At 36.4% G+C, this 26,440-nt stretch overlaps 1 protein-coding gene across 1 annotated transcript; it reads right to left on the minus strand.

The window, feature by feature from the left end:
- Positions 1 to 450: 450 nt before the first annotated feature.
- LOC122577157 (histone-lysine N-methyltransferase trithorax) lies at positions 451 to 17,592 on the minus strand. Its single transcript, XM_043748318.1, has 10 exons — positions 17,258 to 17,592; positions 15,240 to 16,668; positions 14,488 to 15,054; positions 13,966 to 14,399; positions 13,649 to 13,810; positions 13,193 to 13,588; positions 6,097 to 13,016; positions 5,719 to 5,881; positions 5,468 to 5,614; positions 451 to 5,338 (listed from the first exon to the last, which is right to left on the minus strand). The coding sequence occupies exons 1-10, from the start codon at positions 17,420 to 17,422 to the stop codon at positions 5,165 to 5,167; spliced, it is 10,557 nt and encodes a 3,518-aa protein (XP_043604253.1). The 5' UTR covers positions 17,423 to 17,592; the 3' UTR covers positions 451 to 5,164.
- Positions 17,593 to 26,440: the final 8,848 nt, after the last annotated feature.

A 26,440-nucleotide genomic window follows, 5' to 3' on the forward strand; every position in this document is an offset into this window, starting at 1 on the left:
AATTCTGTTCCTTTTTTCTCGTTTTAGACGAGGTACGTACAACATCCGAGCAACGTACATGAGTCAGCGACGCGCGCTCAACCGAATACACACATTAAAAAACAGAGGAAAAAAAAGAAGAGTATTCTCACACGTGAAAAAAAGCATGACCTATAACGCACGTCGCTGTTACAAATGGTGTATCGTAGATTACAATATGGTACTTGCCCAGTCTACCCATTTGTGAGAACGAACAAAGAGCAGATAAGATTGCCGCTTTATGCTTAAACTAATTGCGCGCTGACAATATTTAAAATTAACGAGATACAAGCGAGAGTCGCAGTTTACTCTTCTTTTTCTCTCGGCATTTCGGTTGAACGCTGGCTGCTAACATAGAAACCAGCGCGAAGAGAGAAAAATCTAGCTTCGTGTTTAACGAGAATTGTAAGAAGGTAGAAGATAGAACCAGACTTCACCAGTTTCAGTTTCTATTCCATTCTAGATATAACATAGCGGTAGAGGGTACTTTTACATAGCACGGAATATACATGTTTATACTTCCATTTTTGTTTTTATTTTGTTAATTTCTCATATAATACTAACAAAACATTTAATTACAAAACATGGGCGTACGGTTTTGTAGTGTCTCTTATCTTCCTTTGTGTGTATTATGCGTGTGTGTGTCTGTACTTTTGTATCGTGTGATGAAAGCAGTAGTTATGTGTCTCTATGTGGTATGCATATCATCTGGTTAATGTAAATATTACGATTATTTCATAAGTTCTCTACAATAAGTAGATGGATTTTATAACGACAATTTACACGCTGAACGCGTGCAGTAAATACATCCCATTTACCCGCAGCGTCTCTTCGTTTAATTTTACATTCATCACGACTTCGTCTTGTACGGACCTACGACCAATTCTCTTCTATAATCTATTCCGATGAATATGCAAACGCAAAAGAGATAGAAACGCTACTATAGTATACGATACAATAATATATAATCGTACCTCGATATTGATCGATATTATAAATAGTTTTTAATAATTATTCGTCCAAACACTGAATATTTTACAACAGCCATCGATCTCAACTATTCATAATTCTATTAAACAGTTTGCAACTTTTACAGTTTCAATTCTTTTTCTTCATTTCTTTTTTTTCATTTTATTTTAATATTATGCGTAGCGTGTCTGATCCAATATCATATCAATAATAGGGGTATATCATAAATTTTGTAATTTGCTAAAAAATATTCTCTAAAAAATATGTTGACCTAAAGATTATTATGACTGATAATCACAGACAATTTTTTCAATTTTCCTTTCATTCCCTTTTCTTTCTTTCTTCTTTTATTTTTAAATTTCTCAAAACCATCGTTTAATTTCTTTTCGCTGCCGCATCATCTTTCTATTCTTCTATCTTCTTTTAAACAAGTACAATATTAAAAATTCTACAATTCGTTTAAACATTAGAATAATACTATTCTTTTCTTTCCTTTCTCTTATCTTTTTTTCGTTTCGTTTCGTTCATACACGATTTAAAAAGCGTTTTGCATTTGAAATTTCTGTCTCTTTATATTCCTTGTCTTTACCGATGAAACGAAGAACCCAAAGATTCGAAGAGATGAAACTCTCGATCATAAGAGGATGCAACGCTGCGATGTTCTCGAAATTGTCGTAAAAGGTAATAACGGGCACCGTACAGGTCCATGATGAGTAAACTTAACCACTCGTTTCATTATCACACCAAAGTAGTAAATATCCAACACTTTTCTAATACCTAAATTTATGTCGAGGTAAGGTATACATATACATATTCGAGTTCTTTCTCTCTAACACGTCCAAATTTTTACTGTTTTTCATATGAATCATTTTCCAAAGGTGCTGACGGGTGTAGTTTAAACAAACGGTGCACAGTATGAGTGACAGTGTATTATGCTATCTTCTCGTGTGGATTATAATTAATCGATAATAATAATAATAATAACCATAATAATGAAGGCTGGATACGTAATACTAAGGAGTTTGTACACACTCCGTGAGATAGGTAATCAGTAATCATTTAAGAGGATATAGAGTATGTTTCAGAAAAGCGCTCGGTAAACTCTGAAAAGTTCCGCCAGAGAAGTGATTGCATAGAACATAATTGTTCATATGCTGCTGTACGAACGCTAATATCTACTTTTCCTTTCTTTCTTCCTTTTTTTTCTCAGAGCATACGATATTTTATATGGATTTCACAAATAAAAAAATAATTAAAAAACAGTGTTCTTAATTTACCTACTGACATGTTTAAATTTAAATATATACCCATTATAGATTATCGTTACAGTCAGCATAGAGATATTAGTAATCTGCGATGGGAATATAAAGTATAGCGAAACACATCGCTTATATCCCATAATCCTAAATTGCTCGCGGTGATATCGTATAACAGTTACAAGAATGCATTACTTTTTTTTCTTTTTTCATTTTAAAGAGAAAAGAATGCTCTTTCTTCTCCTGCATAAAAAAAGCAGACGTCCGTATCTTTTCAACAATATTAGACCATCGTGTGCACCATGTTCTCTAAATCATGTTCAATGTAATTAATAGATCTCGTTAATCCTAAAACCATCATCCATAAGTATAATAAATATTAATAAAATATCTAACATTGCTATTATATTTTCAAGTAATTACCTTTCTTATGTCATATTATTTCTTTTTTTTTTATACAGATTAAAATTAATTATCATTATATTAACAATATTCATCTTCCAATAATAGTTATTAATTATTGATAATCATAGTATTAAAAAAAAAAAGGAGAAGAAAAGATTCAAAATACCTAAAAAATGGCAATTTCTCGTGACCAGAACAAGTTTCTATTTTTTTCCCCTTGTTTTATAACTTTTTACAAATCAGCATACGCATTTTGTACCAAACCAGGCCGATTAAAATGTTGCACGACTGACGACGAATACTTGCGTGCTCAAATAATGTTCCTGCCATCATTTACTTCTTTATATTACTTCGTTAAATAAATTCGCGATCGATATTTCTCGTATATATAACGCATTTCTTATTATTATCAAACTCTTCCGCTGCCACCTATTATTTCTTACTCTAGGCCATTTTTTCGTGTAAAGTGCACTTAACGGTGTCCATGGAGCACCAAATTTAAGGGACAACCACCTCGGCAGAAATTGATTAACCGCACTAAAATACTTTATTATAGCTTAATGGATGCATAGACACAATTAGTTTTTTTTCAGTTTGAATATAAGTCATCAGGGTATATCTAAATCTATCACCGGGTTTAAAGCGTAGGTACATTAAAGGTAAGGCAAAACTGCATTTCACAGAAAGGTGCTTTTTACGGAATATACGTTATATACACGTATATCCGTAAAAATCTGAAATATATTCCTATAAAGAACATTCATAACTTTCCCCAGTGTGGGAAAATATCACAAATATTTTCTAGAAATATTCGTATTCTAGAAAAGTTTACTTGAAACAATGATCTAATTATCTTTTTACACTCTGTGTCAACGTAATCGATTACGTGTGATCATACTTGCCTCTTATAAATCATAGACGAATTTTGAACAGAAACTACGGAAAAAAATGAAGATTAATCTCCTATACGAACAGAGCGGTATCGCCCTATCGGGTTTCTCTCTAAAGTAAAAAGTTTGTTTTTCTCTATTCTCTAGCGATTTGTATTCTTTAAATATAAAAATAAAGTAACGAGATTAATATTGTAATATTGGCAAGGCGGAAGCACAAACGCATGGGTGCATCGTTTAAAAATCTATAAAAACATATCAAAATAATTGCGCATATATACGTAATATGTTCGTTCGAAACAAATGAACAGGCTTCAATTTCTTGGAAAAGCAAGCCTCTTTCTTTCCAATCTTCTTTGTTCTTTCATTTCTTTTCCTGTTATTATAAGACTTAAAATATCATCAATGTCTGCCAAAGTAGGTACACCTTCAAACAGTATCCCACGCCAGGAAACTGTTCCTTCTAGCCATTCTCTCTCTTCCCCCTTCTCTCTCTCTCTCTCTCTCTCACTCTCTCTCTCTCCCTCTCACTCTCTCTCCCTCACATCCTCTTATGCGCGCGCTCATGTTCTTTTTTTGTTTCTTAAAACATCTACGTTACTAACTTAAGTTAAGTTGGTAGCTGTTCTTACATCAAGACAATGTCTAATCTAACAATTACATATTTTACAAGAACGTTTGAAATCTGGCCCTACATCAGACATGAAATGTCACGAAGTTAGTCGTACACTGTACACTAAATTTTAGATTTACATGAAGTTTTCAAGAACATTGAATTATCTGGCTACAATGGTACAATCTGGTAAAATTGAAACTTACAATAAAGTTGTGTGCTTTTTATTTCATAAGTTTCGCCGATAATCCGTAATTGTGTGATACACATCGTGTAGTAAACCTGTATAGTTCCTACGTTCAAGTACGTAATGAGAAAAAGGTAAGTCCTAGTCGAGGGAAACTCGTCCATGTCTCTATAGATATAGGTCGTCAATTTTATCCTATGCAAGTCGATTTTGTTTAATTTCACAGAATCAAACTTGTTCAATTACATTTAAGATCACTGAATTTATGACTGAAAATAACATATAATATATAGAGAAGAAATTTGTACACACATGTATGTGTACATATATATCTTATATATGCGTATAAGCTAAAAGCATTTCCGATTTAGTGTAAAGTGACGATAACTTGTACGCTTAAGCCTCGATAGTCAAGATAATAAGTAGAGTCTAAAAGAAGTGCATAAAAGCACAGGCGTGGATAAAGTAACACTTTCATGAGTCTTAGTGCGATAAAGCACGCAAGGCTCGTTGGGTACGTAAGCAGGACATATTCAATTATTTATTGCTATAAGTATATCCCTTAAATCAACTACCAAGTGTAGCTGTTTAAAGTAACATTGTCATAACGCGATGTTTTGTGTACTATATCTGGCCTTCTAATATTTTAAATGTATATCTATTTCTTTTATAATAATAAAAAGCTGCAATCTCTGAAAATAGTTTGATGATTAAATGAATAACGTTCAATAAAACGAATCCTATTCCAAAGCGCACATAATTATAGCACAATATTTTTTGCTGTGCCGCTTACGGTTGGCTGCTTACGATAGCTGTATATGCAGTCTCAATTGAGGTATTTACGACATCTGCGGGAACCGCAGGTACATGGAATCTTGATATCCTCGAAAGGAAATTTGTAGTCATACGTTAGCTCTTCTCCTTGAATAATGCGACGGAGAGCGAAGATTAATATATGTTTCTTACCTAGGATGTCTACCACTCGCGAGTAACAATTTGGCTGAAATATGATTTACAAGTTACAAAATTAGTTCGATACAATTTTTCACATAAATTCAAGTTCATAAGGAAAACGCAAACGTATATTTCAATAAAATAAATAAAATAAATTCGGCAAATGAATAAATACCTCGCACGAGTGATTAATGAATCTTGCTGCATTTCCTTTCATTGTGGCATCAACAACTAGGTGATCGTCGATTTTAAACATGTAACATCCTATGTTTTTACTATCATAATATTTTTCTCGTTTGTCAGTTAACGAGGCACGAATCACCTGTAAACATTTATAAAATAATACCCAAGAAAACTACATTCGATATATAAATAGTTAGTAAAAGAGATTATATAAATAACAACGCCTTTCATCTCTCTACACACCTCACCAGCATACTCGATAACCATCTCTCCAGCTTCGATGTCTCTTAGGCAGAATAAACCTCTACCATGTATGTGAGAATGATATACTCCAACCGATTCTTTCGACGTTTCTTTAAGTATCCTAAAGCGCATCGCCATTGGTAAATTTGTGCTTGCCACTCGTCTGTAATAATAAAACAAACGCAAGATACATCCTCCGACGTACGATGTATCAGTGTGTGTATACATACACACAGTAGCGCGCGCGCACGCACGCTCGCACACACATACGTATATATATATGTGTGTGTGTGTGTGTATATATATATAAGAGGAAAGAAAGAGAAAATTAAGAGCGAATATTAATATATTAATATTGCACGTATTAAGATGCTTTACCTGGACTCAGCTTCGGAGATAGCGATCATTTTTGGTTGCTGCCTGTGCCTTGACGCGAGCCAACTGAACATATCATGAACTTTTCTCCCTTTGAACGGTTCTGCACGAGCAGCACCGTTAACACACGCATTCGGTAAGTCATTTTCCGTTTCTCCCGGTTTTGGCGGTGCTAAATTATGAAATCGAGGTTTGTATTTGGTACATCTGTTCACGTCTGGTAGCTGTTCGACCAGGTAGACGGTGGCGTTATTTTCCAAGCCCAGATTTTCGGTGAGAGGGTTATGAGGCAACGGAGGTAAGTTGTGAGCCTTTCGTGCATTTTGCACAGCTTGAAACACGGTTTCCCATACTTCGGCCATAGAGGAGGCAGTATGAGTGAATCCATCCTGCGATTTTATCTCATACATCAGTGTCGGTCCTTTCGATTTCTGCGTTTGCATATTTGGTACATTCGGCTGTACGGATTTGATCGACTTACTGATCATTCTTGGCTTTTTCACGGCAACTGGTGGAGTTTTGGTTTTCAGTATGTTAAACTGGTTATCGATAGGTTTTACCTTCTCCTCGATCTTGTTCGTTTTCAACGTGAACGTTTTTATCGGTAACAATTGCAAAGAGGTTATCTGCGGTACCTGTTTCGACGGTAATATCTCCACGGACGTTACTTGCGGTGGTTTCTTATTCTGCGTCACTGCTTTCATGTTGTGTGTAATTTTGTAAGAACCATCTTGCAGCTGCTTCTGTAGTACTATCTTCAACGAGGCATTCTGCAGTTTCTCTTTGTCCAGTTCCAATTTCAGATTTTCCTTCACTTTCTCGATCGTTTCAGTGTTCAATTTCAGCGTTTCGTTTATGTTGTTTATAGTGGTCTCTGCTGGTTTCTTCACCGTTGGCGCCACAGCTTCGACTATCTGTTTCTTATCAGATTCCGTTTCAAGCTTCTGTTCCGGTTCTGCTGGCTTAATTACCGGTTTCGTTGGCTCTTCTATGATCATTTCTGTTTTCTGCATGCTCTTGGTCGTATCTTGTTTCGGAGTTACGGCTTGCATAGGTAGCACTCTGTTCATCGGCCTACTCGTTGGTACGTTGCTCGTAGACATTGTAATTTTATTTTGTACAGTCGAGCTCGCGATCACTGGATTATTACTTGTACTTACATTAATATTGTTTGAATTCGATACGGTACTATTATAATTATTATGCACATTATTTACATCGTGGTTTAACTTATTTACAATGATATCTCTTTGAGTTATACAGTGATTAGGTAATGGGGGTATTTTGGATGATATGCTAGACTTTATCATACTGGTATTCTCTGACACGTGTTTCGAGTCAAAGTACGGTCGGACATTATTGTTCATCATCTGTTCCGAGCCAAACAACGGTTCTGTAATCTTCCATGGTCCGTTGTTAGGTTGTACAACTGAGTTTGAAACTGGGCTTGGCCGTACAGCTACTCTCGGTATGGTCGGTATTGAATTTTGCAACAACTTTGGAGACGATGTCACTCTTACCGCAGCTTGAGCTTCAGATGCACACGTATCTGACGATAGCTCTATCGATGTTACTGGTTCTACGGCGCTTTGACAAGATACAGGCAACATAGTGTTGCAAGTGACAGCTGGAAAATTTTGCTCGTGCGTCGCAGGAATATGAATCTGCGATGTTGCGATAGACGATTCTACTATAGGCGTGGACGATTGATTTACTACCACGTAACCACCGGGTACCGTAGACATATCGGAAATATTGCCAACTTTGGATGGTAAGGTTGAAACGTTAGATACATTTTGAACGGTAGGTACAGCCGGTATGTTAGTAATGTTAGAAGTGCTGGACAAAGTAGGTGCTGGATTAAGTATATTAGATACATTAGATGCATTAGGTATACTAGATACACCGGGTACGCTGGATACGTTGGTAGGTAAGTTAGGTATGCCAGATATACTGGGTACGTTCGATACGTTAGGCACGCTAGGCATACTGGATGCGTTAGGTACATTAGGTATGCTAGGTGTATTAGATGCACCGGGTATTGTACTAGGTACACTAGGCACGCTAGACACGCTGTGTACGTTGTGCACGCTGGGCACGCTAGGTACGCTAGGTACGCTAGGTACGCTAGGCACGTTAGATACGCTAGGTACCGTAGGTACACTGGACACATTCGGTATATTTGTTATGCTTGGCATATTAGATACGTTAGAGACATTGGATATAGTGGATACAGTGGGTACAGTGGGTATAGTCGGTATAGCAGGAACAGTCGGAACATTAGGTACATTCGTTACGCTAGGTACATTAGGTATGCTGGTTATATTGGTTACGTTGGATACATTAGCAACGTTTGGTACGCTTGGTACTCCGGGTACGTTTTGTACGGATTGCACTGCCGTCACAGTGGGAACACCTGGAACAGCCTGAACATCTACGATAGGTTCCATCAGTTTAGAAGCTTGAAAAACTTGCGTTGTCGTTTGGTAACTGCTTGCCAATACTTGCGGTACAGTGCCAGTCATGAACTGACTGGAAGACATCACCGTGTTGCTTACGATAGTCTCCAAACCGTAATACATCGGCTGGTTCGACAGAAACATACTGCCCGTTGAATCTGTAAACATTTCTAGCGTTGGTGTCGAGCTCAATAATAACTGTTCCGACGAAATAACTCCACATTGAATCGCACTAGGTTGTTGCTGTATAATCGTTCCAAGGACCGTTGGCTGTGTTTGAGCGATCTGTACACCTGGCAATATCGATATACCCCCGTTTTGCAATGCCAACAAGTTGTCGGAAGATGCTTGTATGTATGCACCAGGAATTAAATGATTAGCTGTTATGAACTGAGGTTTAAACGTTGCAGCAGTTTCATGCTGACCACCGATCGTCGTTACGTACTGAAGGTTTTGTCCGGACTGTTGTTGCAATGTTTCAACGTACGCGGACATGATGCCAGGAGATGCTTGTTGCAATATGACAGTTGGCCCACTCGGTCTTTGAGCTTGTTGCAACTGTATAATTGGAGTATTGTTCTGCATCGGTTGAAATCTAGCGTGTCCATTGTTATGCGGCTGTATACTATTTTTCACGATTTGCGTTTTGATTCCTTTCGTCCGAGACTTCGGCGCTCTGGGAGATTTTGATTTAGCCAACTTCGTTATCTGAATACTGTTCCCTTGTAACGATTCGGTCGAAGACGCAGTTTGTACGCCGGTGGAAGAAAACGTAGGCGATATTTGTGGACTTGGAACCGTTTGGGAACTTGCACCATCCGGAGAATTCATAGGCGTATTGATGATATTTTGCGACATACTGGAATCGCTTGCAACAGAAGGGGGGTCTGTGATTTCTGTTATTTGAACAGTACTTTCTTGAGGTAATACCGTGGCATTCGGTAATGTAGTTGTAGTTCTAGTATATTGCGTTTGTACGATCATATCGTTTGATGTTAATACCGTTTGATGAACGGTTTCGACGGTAGCGTGCGTATGAATTTGCGGCGTAATAATCGCTTGTGCTATCGGTTCGATTTGAATAGCCGGATGAGGCGACGGTACGGAAGCTTCCAAAGGCGAAGTAGCTTGCATATCTGGATAATCGGATGAAAGTGTATGCCCCTCAGACGGAGATAACGTTATAAATTGAGGAGACACGGATCCGATACTCGGAGAAAATCTAGAATCAGGCGATGCTAATTTATTATCCATAGTTTCGGAATCGCTGTCGCTCGTTATCATGATATCACAATTTGCCAAGTGTCTATTGTAACTATCTTGCGTTCTATATGTACAGCGGCATCGTTTACAAGTTACAGGGCGATCTATGTGATCAAATGGTGCGTCGCATCGAGATGTAATAGCAGTCGTTTCATTTTCAACGTGTTGCGGTGATACACACTCATCGTCGCTAGAAATATCATCAGCTCCGTCTAACTGTGGAATTTTCAAATTCAATTTCAAATTATTCTCCCGCGGATTTGTTTGTTGCGCTGCGTTCGATCTTTGTTGAAAATTGCTGGAAAGGCTGTCACTTCCTTTCGTTTTTTGTGCTTTATCCTCGTATTTCCCAATGTGCGATCTAATAAATCCATATATACGCTTTGATCGTAAAATATTATTCGAAGACTTTGTATAATAAGAGTTGCAGCAGTCCTTTTCGCTAGACGAAGTAATTTCGCTGCTGTCGCACGAGGATTCGTCGTTGATGCCGTCTAATTGCGGAATCGATAAATGTTCTGCCACGCGTAATGCCGTACTCTTTTCTTCTATATTATACTCCGGTGAACTGCATTCACTGGCGCTGCCTGGGTCGGCAGGGCCGTCGACCTGTAATATTCGCGGTTGTTGCCTCGCATGCCAAAACAGCCGTTTATGCTCTTTACCTTCCTCGCGACTACTGGATATTACTCTACGATTAATACCACTGGTAGCATCCTCGATGCAATACTTTAATTCCCGCATAGAATCGGATAAAATATTAGGTGTATTTGCTCTGCCTACAGTAACCATGATACTGTCTGGAATCCTTAACTCGTGCAAAGTAGGCGGCCGTTCGTTTTGCGAATCTAATACCATCACGCTTGTCTCGTTTGATTTCGTCATGCTTGAATTCCTAGACAATTTCCTTCGTTTTATGCTGGGACCGTAAGTACCATCTAATTTACAACTCCATGTTAAACTGCAAGATCGTTGATGGTGCCTTTGTCCTCCAACGATTAACGGGCTATTCGATATTACTTCAGATTTAGATCGCTTCAGTTCTCTGCCTCCGCGTTTTTGATTTTTTGAACTAAACAAATCATCCATTAGATCTTGAACGGATGTTTTCGTTTCCAAATGAACCCATAAATCGTTATGCGACCCTAATTCTACTAAAGAAGGATCTATCTTTGAAACTTTACTTTCAGATGGTTTTATCATTTCGTCTACTTCGGATCCCAGCATATCATCCTTGAATAGGTCTGCCGCGAAGGTCCCATCATTTTTCAAATCCATTGCTATAAAATCTTCATACGTCATTTTTGGGAATATATCTTGCATGGAAATACCGTCTAATAAATCATGTGGCAAATCTTCGAATATAGCTTCTTTTAATTCTGGAGGTAAAAGATCTGTATTGTTTTGTTCTGCCAGATTTTCATCCACTTCTTTGTTACAAACTGCATCGATCAAAGCATCTAGAGTTTGTTTTACAGCTAAATATTCACTTTTCTGTGTATTTAATGTATCTTCTTCTTCTTGCTCTTTAGAATGATCAATAGTTATGTTATTTTCTAAATTGGAAGAAACCTCTGGTACATACATCTGCACGTACGTTCTAATATAATATCTTACAATTTTAAATGGGTTTACCGTAGACCAATATAGCCGAGAACATTTATAATCACAAGGTATAATTCTTTCGATTGTATCAGAGTATTCAGGTATAACTGTACCTAAACAATCGATCATCAATGAGCCTATCATAACTTTCACTTTACTTGGTTCCGCGTATTTTTTCTTCTTACGATCCAATTCTACATATACTGGTCTTTGTAAACTAAATTCATTCTCATTTTGCAATGTTTTATGCGTACAGTTATTTAAATGCGAAGAACAAAATACTGTTTTATCGTCGTTAAAGGCAAGACCAACGTTTCTAGCACAAGGATAATGGAAGGTACTGTTGCAATTCTTCGCGCAGCAGCCAACACTGGCCCCTTTCTTTCCACATTCTGCGCAACGAATTAATCGACCTCTTGAAATAGCACTATGAACATTTTGTAAAGAACCATCGATTTCTTCAAATACTTCATTAGACCAAAGCGCACAATTCGAATGTACCCACTCGTTTTGCCCGCAATACAGTAACCGTCCTTCTTTCGTCTCTGGACCATCGCTTAAACCTTTGCACAAACAACATGATCTACTATCTTCGACATGAACGTTATATAAATTTGCTGTTTTAGCTGCGATTGCTTTTGGTGCTTTGATCACCTCTTCTTTCCATACTTCCAGAATAGAATCATCAAATTTTGTAACAGCACTATCGTCTTTACCAATATCTTTAGTAGCTGTTAACGGATCGCTTTTGCCATTATTATTTCTTATACTTTTCGGACTAAACCATGGGAACACATCTTGTAAAATTTCGTGATAAGCTTCTGTAAGATCCTTCGTTCCAGTACGACTTATGACATGTTCCATATCACAATGAAACTGTAACAGCGTTTTATATTCATTGTTATTGACTTTTCGTTTCACCGACATTAGTGTAGGCGAAGGTCTAACAATAATTTGCTGCTCTGAGCAATGGCATTCTGTATCATTAGAATTACTATTTGTATTTTCTTGAGTTACCGAATCTTTCTTATCATTGTCTTGAGTATCTTTCACAGCACAATTCTTTACCCGAACAGAACACTCTTTTAAATGAAATTTTTGTCGCAGACGTCTTAAACCTCTTCTGTTACAGCTATCGCTTGGTTGATCTTCGTCCAATTTATTTATCGAATCAGACTTTGAATTATTATTATTATGTCCAAATTCTGTATTTTTAATCTTTTCACAATTACTTTCTTCAGCTTCTTCTACGTTCAGGCCTTCTTTAACATTGGTTATATTTGAATCTGTTTTCTCATTTGAAAAGTCCAATTTTTTCCCATTAGAAACAGATATGCATAAACATTCTTTTCTTGGACTCCATTTCAAAGCAGCGCAAATCTTCTTATTTTTACTTAACGCTTTTATAACTCCTATGAAACCAGCCTTAAGTTCAGCTTCTATGGCATTTCTCCAAACAGAATTAGGATTTGAAGAACATTGGCTGCATGTAAATTCAATAGTATCGGGTAGATAACTAAGAATTTGATAACGTTCGTCAGAAATTCCTTCGCAATAGGCATGTACCCAATACGAACATTCGCTACATTCCATCATCTAAAAAACAAAATGCAGAGTTTATTTAACGAGTTTACATACAGCTTTAAAGCGTTAATTACTTATCGTAGTATTTCCCATAAATCTTTATGTATCTGTACACACATGTCATTTTTTACAGTTACGCATACAAATATATATTTAGTAAATTTTCTAAATAAAATATGTACACTTACCTTTGTATCGAAATCATTTTCGTTGTAACATCTTTGACATAGAGGACAGTAATTTCCTTGTTGACGTAATTTAAAACACATGGAGCATAATGGTAAATTGCCCACATGCACATTAACTCCTTCACTACCACAGCTTTTACACTTAACACAATTTTGACACACATAAGGTCTTTCAGGACTGTAAAGTCTCGCACTAACACCAGATTTTGACAAACACGAATGGTGAAATGATTGACGACAACGAATGCAAGACAATTTTGGACCAGATCTTAGATGGCAGGATTGGCATATTGTACATCGAGGACAGCACCAGTTTGGTTGAGCACAAGCATTCCATTCGCTGGGTTCCAAACAAAAGGCATGATATGGCTCACAACAGCACTGACAGTGGATGAGCTGGAAAGATTTTTATAATGTATGATCATATATAACAATATAGGTGTATACGTTACTTACTGGTTCTTTGCCAGCACTTCCACAAAGGTAACAAATAGCAGGAATCTGAAAGAGTTCTGAACCTATAAGGGCAAAGCCTTTTGCACCAACTTCTGTAGGATCGTACTGTTCCCAAAAATCTATCGATATTGTGTGTAATGCGTCATTATTCGTTTTAGGCACCTGCAATGTGATTAGTTTTATTAAAACTATAAATATTCATGTTATGTAATATTATATAACTATAATATTAAAATTTTATATATTTTACTGTACTAATATAATGTATCTAACAAAATATATATATATCTGTATATTTTAATTCGATGTTTGCTTACTACTTGAAAATTTGACGTTGATATATTTTGTTGTGATTTGCCTCTTTTTGGATGAGGTTGCTGCGTTGCATTGACCGTATTATGATTTACAGTATTTTCATCGTTATGTTTTTGTGACTCTTTCTCCTTTGTGTCATCCTTTTTCTCTACCCTATCATTTTCCTTTAAATTTTTCGGAATGTGCTTATTGCTTTCAGTATCTTCTTTTCCATCTATAGAGGGGAAAGTTGCAATTGGTTGACCAAGAGCCACGCTTGCACTTCGGCAAACATGTTTCACTCTTGGTCCCTTCAATTCGAGTCTCTGTCTCAAAGGTTGTGGACATTGATTTAAAGGTGGTACGGAGAACATTGGATTCTTCAATTTCTTCCTCACTTTTATCCTATTGTTTTTTCTTCTTTTTTTATTAGGCGATATATTCAGTGATGAGTCAACTAGAAAATTGAAAAAGCAAATTATTCATATTAAGGAAAGATATATAGTATACACACTAGATATAAAAATTGGAAGGATCGATCTTACACTTATCTAACTTTGTGTATAGAAAACCACCAGTTCCTTGATAGCTTGTCTTTTGACCTATTTCTATGTTTCTCCAATTCATAGCTGATTTGAACAGGTTCTTCTCTGAACTATCTTCCGCAGGCCAACCTAACTTAGAAGATAATAATTTTTGTCCTTGATTATCATTATCTTCTTGATTCAATATTAATGGAATATTCAGAGGATCTCTCATCATTGGTGGTAACAATGTATTTAAGCCTGTTCTCAAAGAAGAAGGAATGTTGTAACATTTCAAGCACATTTTTAACCAACAAGCTGGGCATCTAGCTTTATAAACACATCTCATGAGATTCCACTGCTGACTTCTTACAACAGGTGGTACTAAGCATAAACCATCGCCTTTATGACATTGAAGGGCTGGAAGAGTACTATTTGTAGATTTTGCACAAGCCTGTCGTTTAATCATTTTACTGATAAACTTTCTACATGATTCACAACTGTGAATGCCGAATTTTCGAGCTTGTTTCACAAATCGATAGAACCGTACAGCACCACAAACCCCACATTTGATGGTGCCTGTTAAGCCTAAAACATTATAAAAGCATAATGAATTTATTATTTTCTTATTTCGTATATTATTTGTATGATCGATCATATTACTTATTTATTCGAAGCATTATTCTACATTTTTGATCGTGCAATACAAATATTTAAATTAAAAGAAAATACTGTATAAAAGTAACAAATTGTGAACATTATTGTTTTCATACCTAAATTAGTATTTCCACTTGTAACACTGTTGCTATTTGTTGTTGAAAAGGGACCTTCAGTTCCACTGACACATTTATTATCTAGTTTTAGCCTTGCTTTCCTTAAAATAACTTTCCCACCATTTAATTTCATCCCAGTCCATTCAGACTGTTCGTCTTCTGTATGATTACTATGTTCGCTTCCACTTTCAGATAATGTGCTTTCTGTATCAAAATTATCTGAATTTCTCTCCGTATTTTTATTGTTGCTATCAACATTGCTTCGACCCTTTGCGCTATTATTTTCTTTCATTTTTGCTGAATCTTCAAAAGTTGTCTGAACTTCTAAATCAACTGTATCATTTTGAGTTCCTGATCTAGTTTGAATCCTGGAAGACTCTGAACTTGGAACATCAGAATCAGGAAGAACTTTTGTAGGAACAGAAATTAATTTTTGATTTTTGGAGATATTTAATTTTGCATTTGAAGCTTTTCTGGTTACATTTGGTACACCATCTTGAACACTATTGCATTCGTCGGATGAACACTTTACCATTTTGTTTTTAGCTGATAAATTAATTTTTTTAACATCTGTACTAACAGTTTTTGTTAATTGTGTGTCTTGTATAGAAGGTGCTAATTTTTCAAGATTCTTTACAGGTTGTACAAGAGTTTGGGCATTGGAATTTACACGCTGAATTACCTTTTTGGCTTTACTTTTTGTTTCTTTATCTTTTAATTTCGTGTAGAGTTTAGTAATATTTCCGTCTTTTAATTTTGGTTCTTGATTACAATGTTTATTTAATGCAAATTTAGCTTTCTTTACGTGTGTACCAATTTCGTTCTCACTATGTTCTGCTCCAGGAGTTTCTTCTAATTCTTCGATAAATCTTTTATTTGGTTTAATAACTCTTGACGAATGGGCACTTCGAACCGGTAAAATAAATTTCCTTACAGCATTTGGTTTATCTCCACATTGTGCCGTCATATTGCGCGCATTGTTACTGTTAGATTTTGCCCTCTGCAATAATCTTTTTGCAGTACTGTTACGTAGTTGTCTCGTTCGTTGATGCTGATCTAAGATATTATTTACTGATTTTAATACTGGTGTTTTCATAAAATTGGAGAATTTTATATTTTTACACGCTCTACGACTCTTGGATCTGTGAAATTTAGTAGTACGTTTGGAATTTAACGCAGTCACATCTTTTTTATCATCTTCCACTAGTTTGATATTTTTATCACATAATTTTTCTGTATTATTTTCAGTATGAGATGGAGGACTTTTAATATCTGTGACAGTCTGTACATTCTGCTGTGGCACAGAATTATCAATAGCATCAGGTGGTGATTTAACAGTTGTATTTTCTGTGTCATGTTGTTGCGTTTTTATGTAAGACACGGAAAGATTAGCTTCTTTAGTGCTAAAGCCATGGAATGGTGGATGTTCCTATGAGAAAAATGCATTAAACCTTAGAAATAAATAATATATATTTTCTTTTGCATTAACATTTTGTCGATATAAAAATTATCGAATTAAACATCAAATGTTTATATTTCACATTTTATTGTGTAAACATATTTTATTTGGTGTTTTGAATATGGTGATAGATATTCGTAATCTGAAGGTATATTATGATTATAATAAGAAATAAGATATGTATCGCAGTTTATTAGTTTTATTTGAAAGAAGAATAAAGAAATCGGTAATAATTAATCGGTAAAACACGGTTGCTCGATAAAAATAAGATCGGAACGGCGATCTTTTATGAAATCATTGACATTTTCAAGTAAGCGGTACGTCAGTACGTATTATATACATCTGCCATTCCGACTCTGTGATTCTCTTCTAATAGGTTAACTTTTATTATAGAGGCAAACGTTGGAGTTTTTCTGGCGAGCGAATCGGCACCGTATGCGTCCTTATGGCGCTTATAAACCAAATACAATAGCTTGTAAATGGAGAAAGAATGATACAATTTGTAACTAATTAGACGCCTTACACCAGGTAGTCCTCATGAAAGTAAACTACGAATTACCTTTTCATTGTCACCAAATGTTTCGTTGAACAGGGAAAGTCCGTAGTAGATGTTCTCGGCGACGGTTACCGAATCGCTTTGGGCTGTCTCGGGTTGACCGAGAACTTTGATCCGTTTCCTGGTGACCGTCTTTGGCGGCTTCCCGGGAAACTTGGACCTTCCCATGTTCACTTTTTTCAACGGCCAACCTCAACCTCACAACGAAATTCTGTTTCCATTTTACGCGATTTTGCCCAGTCGAGGCGCACCAACTGAACACCAACGAACACTTAACACACACGGAACTCACAAGCTTCGTTAAACATCGGTTAACGTCGGCTAAATTCGATGATAGCCGCGAAATACGCGCGTACTGTTAAACACAGAATGACTAGTAGTAAGGTGGGTACATATTACATATGTTTTCGAATACAAACGCGGGCATTCATCTAGTAACTTTTGCTAGAGCGGAACTGAAGTTACGCGCGCTCAGCTGCTAACTCTTCGTTTAATCTCTCCAAGTATGATTCTCTATCAAATTTACATACAATCGGATAATATATTTAGCATCAATATAAATTGGAATTTAATCTTTTATTTATACCTATTTCATTAATATTTTTTATTACTCCATTTAATTAATAACTATGCGTATATAAAATAATAAAAATGTTGAACAGATACAATTTCTCAATTTTTAATCAATCGTTTTTTATTAATACACGTACATTATTATAATACACAATGATGGTGTGTATCATGTATCGTATATTGAGTGCTGTCTAGTTTGTATCAACCACATACTAAGGAATATTAATGTTCCTTTTGCAACGTTCGTTAATGTAATTTTTATTTTATAAATAATTTAATCATTATCCAAATTTTGTATTTTGTTAATTTATATTTCCGCGCTATTACAAGATTATTTTATATTTAAGTAATTAATTTTTTAAAAATTGATTTATTAAGGATTTAAGAAATGTATATACATATATATTACTTGAAATACAACATTAAATAAAACGAATATTTTTTAAAATATTCTACGTATTCGTCTATTTTATTTTTAATTCACATGTTTTTAAATCATGGATTATTATACTTAATATATTCAATTATAAATATAAAGTAAAAACTTATTTGAGAGCATAGCGCAGTATTATTAAAAATTTTTTAATATGAATGTCAAATAAATCTACTACTAATTAACTTTCTTTGGGAAAGCATTTTCGCTATATTTGATTACGTACATCTAATCGATAGTATTTATATTTACAAAACGTACAATTTCCTACATTTCGTTAAATTACTACCGTATATTACAAGAAATAATACAATGTCCATCAAATTAAATAAAATTAAAAGAACTCTTACAGATAAAAAAGGGAGAGGGAGAGAGAAAGAGAGAGAAAGAGAATGAAACATATTAAAAGTAATTACAGGAAATACAAAAATTAATTTCGCTATATATGAATTGCTGCTTTTTCACGATACTTTTTCAAAATTAAAATCTCATTTCTGCCAAATACTGACGGAGCATTAGAGGTTTTAATAAAGTCAGTTGGTCCGTATTACGTAAAGACAGGGTTCGATAAATGAGGTATATATGAATTACAAATCCGGTGTTTCATGTGCGCTGACCTGTGCTCCATTTAAAAGAGCCTTCGTCGATACAACCTCAAGCACCACTTTCAGATCCATATTGTACTTTTCCTTCGTATGCTGGGCGTGTTTTTCCAAGATTATTTCTCCTCCTGTACACAAACCGTTCTTTACATAATATTCGCTTTCTTTATGTTTGCATAGATAGACAAATAATTAACATCGATGATTATTTTCTTTGGCTCGTGGCAAATAGATATCGAAGAAAATTGTCGATACAGAGGAGAATGTTTGGCTCGTACTATCAATGTGATCGACATTATACCGCGCGCAATTTCGAAACCAAGGAATACACATACAATCGATGAGCTCCTTTTTTTTACGCCAAGCTTGCAACAACGAGAATGCGATAACGTCGATAACCATTTCTACCTTTATAGCTACACAAATTGAAACGTACTATATCGGGGTCAAATATCGGTCGGTTACCGATATCGCATCCTATTTTATCGATCATTTGGGAACGTAAACATTTATGCATTCTATATTTTTAATAAGAGATATCAATGTTATATTACGGTTTCCCTTTTCGTACCGTTTAAAGCTGTTCTGAAACTAAATTATAGACGCGTCACAAAGAAATATCTGAAAGCAGTAGTATTCTCGATTATTTCGTTTTATGTTTTTGGCGAACGCTAAAAGAGACGTTAAAAAATTGCTCTCTCTCTCTCTGTCTCTCTCCCTCTCTCTTCTTCTCATATACATGTATATATACATATCCAAAGTTTCACGCAATAATAAACGTCTTAATTAAGAAAAATATTTATTTTTGTTCGTTTCTACGTCAATATTGCAATAGAAAAATATGGGGAATTATCAAAAGCAAGTATGATATGCGAGTAATTTTGGATAGATATTTATTCACTTTTTATTCGACAATGTTACTTTAGTCGCAGAATAATTTAACGATTTATTCGAGAAATAGTTATCCATTACGCACGACTAATTATCTCATTCGTGTTATTCGAATTATTTTTCGTTATCACAATTACAGCGAGCAAGTACTTGATCAATTTTTAACAAATTATTCTAATATTTAAATACGTCTTTTGTCTTCTAAAAAATATATGCAAATGTAAAAGATTAAAACACTCCTCTTTGCTACTACCGGTCTACAAAAGAACGAACCGCAATTTTTGTTTACCTACTCCTGACATGCACATGGACATACAGTTTATTAAAAAATAACATTGTTTGCAAGCGCATTACGACGCATTTGGTACTTGGCATTCGCGCCATAACATTAAAAGCGTTAAACATTTTAAGAACATCAGCGTGTATTTCATTTACCTCAGCCTCTATCTTAGGATCCCTTTAATTGTTATTTACACGAGCCATTCGTTGCTTTAATACTTTGATACTTATCAAAGAACAGTAAATAAAAGTAATGGTACACGGATGATTATTTGGGCTTCCGTTAAATGGGCAAACTGTATCAGAAGGCAAGAAGAGTCGATAAGAAGATAGAAAACTACAAACCAACGGAGAATATCAAAGCAGAATTGAAAGTTGTCGTTTCACGATTTATATTTTCGGCCAACCGTTCGTCTTTTCTCCCATAACCAACGGAACGACCGAAAACTTGTGCACAAAGCGGCACGTCATTGGTATTCCATGTGAAATATGTATATTTGCGGCGAACACCCGTCGCGAAAATATCGAAATCATAGCACGGTGTAAAGAGAAAAGAAAGATGTGTTCGACGAAATAAATAAAGAGAAGGAAAGGGAATGTGGAAAAGATGTATCTGCTAGAAGATGGTTCACGGTATGAGTAATACATATAGTATTAATATGTATAAGCGTCCATCGTCTTTCTCATGGCTCTACAAATGGTCCAGCAAGTCGTATATGCGCGTTATCCTTCTAGGATCGCACACTTGTCCAGCCGAGGCGAAGTCCGTGCACGCTGGTGCACGCCGATGTACGGCGGATGGAAGAGAGAGTACGCAATGCAAAGCAACGAAACGGAACAGCAGATCTTATAGCTCCGTTACAACCGGCTAGCTGACCGATCCCAATGAATACGGCCGGTACCACACCCGCTCGGGCATTTCGAGCGGAATGATCGAGAGATAAACTCGTTCGTCCGCCACGCCGCACCGCGCCAAACGAATACGCTTCGCGTAACGAGTCTCAGGTTTCCCGACGTACAGCTAAACTATCGCATTAGGTCGTCTCCAATTTGAATTTGATGCAACGCGACAACTTTGCATACGCTCCATCTTCCAGTGCGAACGCTCCTCTTTCTTTCTTTCCACTTTTGAAAATGGGACGAAAGTCCCATTCTTCCCTATGTTCTTTATGTCCTTTCTCGTTATTTCATTTCCATGTCTATGGCTTTGCCTAATCAAAATTTCGGTTTCGAGTAAGAAAATACAGAGTAATGCCATTCTTTTCCCCTTTTTCGTTAAATTCTTAGTCAAATCTTCTTTTTAAACGAACTAATTATCCCCAGTTTTTATTCTTACACGGTATCAAAATTTTCATTTTTATTTAGTTTAACTGTTTAATTTAACTGATTGTCAACACGTACGAATCAAGTGTACCTTAGATGTCAGGTACAGTGAGAAATGATATGGGAATAATTTTTCAGAAATCGTTCGAATAAAGGTGTCAACGATGCAACAAATAGCGTCGAAATGAACATTTCTCGCGAATAATTAATAGTTCTCAACGATTTCAACGGTTTGAGTGATTTGAAGGATGAATTATTTATAGCTGGAAATATTATTATGTAATGTGGATGTTCAATATACATACACACTATCCGTCGCTTTGTTACGCTTTCCACGTAATTTATTTAATAAGAGATCGTAATTAATACATCCGTGAACGTGTTGCAAATATTAATTCAACGTAATACGTTGCTACATATTTTGCTACAAGTTAACATCTAAAAGTAATTTTTCTCTTATTTTCCCTGAAAAAATGTATCCTTCCGCAGTCATTTTGTCATTGATATATATTCACCATACTATGGAGGAAAATGTAAAATGATACACAGGGTGTCTCAATGTTTCTCCGCAAAACTTTACAAGCATATTCTATTGTGTAAACAAAACTATGGAAAAGACGTCATACAAACATAGGTTGTTAATTGCATTATTAAAATGTTATAACAAAAATACGAAATGATAACGGACTGGTGTTTCGTCGACACTGTGTAAGAACACATTGCCGATATCTATTTGATATGTTCGCACAAACTCTAATATTTTACTTGCTGAGATCGTTGATTTGGTCAACCAGTTCGGCAATGGTTAGATGATCATTGTTACCTTGAACGATGGATAAGTGGAGCAAAATCAATTGCTTGCAGAGAGCCCTAAGAAGATCACCAGATATCACGTCAGTGGATTTTTACTTGTGGGGAACTGTAAAAGAGAAAGTTTATCAAGAATTAATGCAGAAGATTCGTGACGTATTTGCTGCAATTAAGGAGAACGAATGAGAAATTAGTAACGCGATAGATTCTGTTTTCTGTATTCCGCGGATGCCAGTCCAGCATATTCATAAAAAAGGGCAACATTTTGAAATGGAATCATAATGCGAACTGACAATCTATTCCTGTGTGGTATTCGCACGAAGAAAACAGTCCGTTATCATTTCATCTTTTTTTAACTTTATAATTTTTTAACAAAGCATTTAAGAGTGTATAAAAAATATGGAAAAAGAAGTGTATAGGGGGCGTAGAAGGGGGTGTGCAGCGAAATTGTACATTTGTACAATTGTACACGATCTTGTAGCATAAACAGAAGTTGATCAGTTTTGGATCAGCTGCTGATTTGCAACACGTAAGATCGTCAAAAAGTGCTTGTTTTTACAAAAAATCAAGGTGGCCTCGATTTTTTTAAATGACACGATGCGTTGTATTTTTGTGAATTTATTGATTCATAGAAACATTAACGCGTTAAAATTTCGTTTAATAGGACGTTAGATCAGATGTTTACGATAACGTTTGTACTTTCATTCAAGATTTCTCAGCTGAAGGTCATTCGAAGGCCATAGTCAAGTTAGATCGTTAAACTCGTTGTGAAAAAGTCAAGGTGACGTTGATTTCATTTTTAAAGAGAGAAGCACTTCTTGTCTATTTTAAGTATCGCAATTTGTAGCTGATTCAAAACAGATCAATTTTTGCTTGAAACATCCTTTTTGTTACATTATCGGGAGTGCTTAAAGGATAGTGCACACCGCATCGCAGAAAACACCCTGTATACATATGCATATACGACGTATCGTTCTAAAATAAGTAACGACGCTGCAGCACCGTGGTTAAGATATACGAAATTCATTCGCAAATGAATATGTTAATATAATTTTGACGAGCTGGAAAAAATGTATGGAAATACGAAGAGATTAGAATCGTGCATGATACGTACTTGGTACTCTTGCGAATCTTATCGGAAACATTAGTAGCAAAGCAACGTTATGGCGGATCGTTTCCTGGCCGGAGCCTTGGAATTAATTATAAGATACGTATTACATTATGTACCGGTGAATTCATTTTCTTGCTCCTTTTGTTTGTAACCGGCACGTACACGGGGTATAGAAAGTTGGAAGTTGGTTCATTGTTCCCTTCCGGACGTGAGAAATACGTGAAACATTTTGAGTGACAAACCGCGACTCTTTCTCTCTTACTCTCTCTCTCTCTCTCTCTCTCTCTCTCTCTCTCTGTTGAGAAAAATAATCGCGTAACGCATTTACCCAGCAAGCTATGCAAATATTTTTTACCCTCGTTAACTGTTTGTGTCTTGAAGGTATCGCAAAGTAGCAATCTCATTAAAATATTGCTATAAATCTATGGACGAAATCTACTTGTTAGAATAATGCTGTTGTTAATTTGGCGTTAGGTTGGGGTTAGGTTAAGGTTAGGCACGCAAAAAGATAGAAGACTCCGGGAACGAATAACCCTGTATCGATATTCATATTTATAGTTTTTATTATTTTAACGATTTTAACGATTGTAGAAGATATTTATAGATACTTGGCGTATCGAACGCGTTCTATTTGAACAGCTTTAAAGTGTCTAAAAGAAAGATAGCACGGTAGGGAAGAACATTATGGTATAGTCGAAAACACGACGAATTAAAGGACCTTAATGTGGGATCATGAAAGAATAGAATATCCAAGGTGTGGAGACGCAATTAACGACGTCGTAATTCGCATCGTAATTCGCGAGTATCGGCGGCGTCGCTTCGTTCGATCTCGCTTTTTCCTTTTTTTCTTTTTTTTCGACTTTTTTTCGAATCGAAAGTATTACTTGAACATGCGACTGTCATTAACGAAGAGCTTTCGTTGGCATTGCAGTTATTATTTTTTGAAAGCACGGTCGAGTGGATTTTCGCGTGTCCCCGTGATTATTCGCCAAACGTTGGGACAGACACGCGCGTGCACGCGCGAAAAGACCATGAAAACAGTCGAGATGAGCACGCGCATTTCTATCGATATCGAAGTGCTGTGCGCATCGCGACAAGAATAAGTCTCGCCGCGCTTTTCAGCTGTGTATTTTTGCATCGCGAGCGGATCGCGCAATTTACGCATGCAACGAGCGTAGAAAGCTAGAAGACGGTTCATCGCACGGCGGAACGTGAGAAATACTTACACCACTCTACTTTTTTTTTCCAACTACCGCTCCTCCTTCACCTGTGTTCGTATACTCCACGTGCAGATTGCCTGTGTGTATACTAAACTCTAGTCTGTGCACGAAAAATAAAAGCACTGCTGCACTTCCCCGCCCCTATTAAACAGGTATGTAGTTGCCGGATAAAAACAAAACTGCTGCTCTACGTGCTGGGGTTTGAAAAAATCCTCGTAACCGGGAATCGAACAATGAGAAGAGGAAAAGGGGAATAGAAAATTGTTCGGTGCCTGGAATAGACGTGATTTTATTCATAGATCCCACGAGAATTATCGAGTTATTACGAGATTTCATAAGCGGCGAAGCTTATAATGTTCTCGATTGTTTTTCGCAATTTCCACCGCAGCACGCGGTCCACTTGATGAATTGTTGATTTGCTTCGCTTCGTTTCGCTCGAACAAATAGAAACGAGAACGAAGGCCAACAAAGAAATAGGAAAATAAAAAAGAAGAAAGGAAAAAGGCAAAAGGGCAGAGTAGATACTTGCGTTTAAACACACGTACGCGCAAGTGCACAATACGTAGACTCGCAAGTGCACGCGTAGATAAATATCGATAGGGAGAGACCGGTTCGTTCTTTACGACAACGTCGAACGCTTTTTGGAAGAACCAATTTAATGGCCACGTAAGTGTCTATACGTATACATATGTGGTCATTCGCATTCATACACATTCGCGTCAGCATACGTGGACCGATCCAGTTTAGACACCCACGTGGCGTCCATTATTCAGATCGTGTTCCACGTTCGAAGAAAAGAAATCTGCTTTATCATCCTCTCTACTATGCTCATATTCTTTGCTGAGAAATCACTACTCAGACGCGGATAACACACGTCGTTATCCGCTCTTTTGGACCTTTCGAGAAGCGCTATGGACGAGGAAGGCGAATACATGGAAGCAATTCCAGAGAGAGAGAGGGAGAGAGAAAGCAAGAGAATATCGATAGCCATGGATATATAGGTACACGTTTAAGAAACAGAGACCGATTCACGCTTTACGACGATGTAACCGTGCTATTCACAGGATTCAATAGATAGCATCTATACGTTCGTATAAGTGAACCGATACTGACGCCCACGCAGTCTCTATTACCCATGTCGCGTCACGCTTCTCGTAATCGAAGGATTACAAATATTACAATTTATATTTATATTATATTTAGCTAACTTTCTGATCGGCCGAATGCTACGAAATTTACATTCTACCTACTGCTAGCGATCTTTTTATCTGCATGCGATCTTTTTCGTTTTATGTGTTAACGTTGCCGTTAAACATCGTTTCTTTAAAACATATCCGATAATGATCTTTTTTATCGGAGCATGAAGTTAGAGCATGCGAATTCCCAGAGATTACCGAGTTGCCGAATCACGTATCGACATCCGTCCGTAATAGCCAACATTTCCCTAGGGCTTATTCCACCCTTTTCAACATATTTTAATTCCGGTATTCAGGCAGAATGAAAATTACAAACGATATCATGGTCGATACAATTACCATGATAAATTTTAACCACCCTATAAATTCCGGCAGCGAATGGCGAGCCTGCGGGTCGAACCTACGGAGAAATAGATATTATAATCGAATAGGAGAGAGGAGATGAAAAATTGGCAGAGTAGCACCGTCGGGTTTCCACCGGTGAACCCGATGAAATGTTTCAAAGAACCGAATCGGCTGTACCGTTTTAAACCGGAGCTGCGACTCGAATGGAATATTTTCTCGCTCGTGTCGATCGCTTTATGATCGAAATTCTAGTTATGAAAATTCAAAGGAAGAGCTAATACCAAAAGACAACCGCGTCAGACAAGTTATATACACTGAGATTAATAAGGAATTACGAACGAGGTATACTAATCTAGAGTTTCGTAAGCGGTGTCATCTATGTATGTATATGTATCTCATTTGC

This window comes from Bombus pyrosoma, linkage group LG2 (assembly GCF_014825855.1).
Source record: "Bombus pyrosoma isolate SC7728 linkage group LG2, ASM1482585v1, whole genome shotgun sequence".
NCBI classification, from domain to species: Eukaryota; Metazoa; Arthropoda; class Insecta; order Hymenoptera; family Apidae; genus Bombus; species Bombus pyrosoma.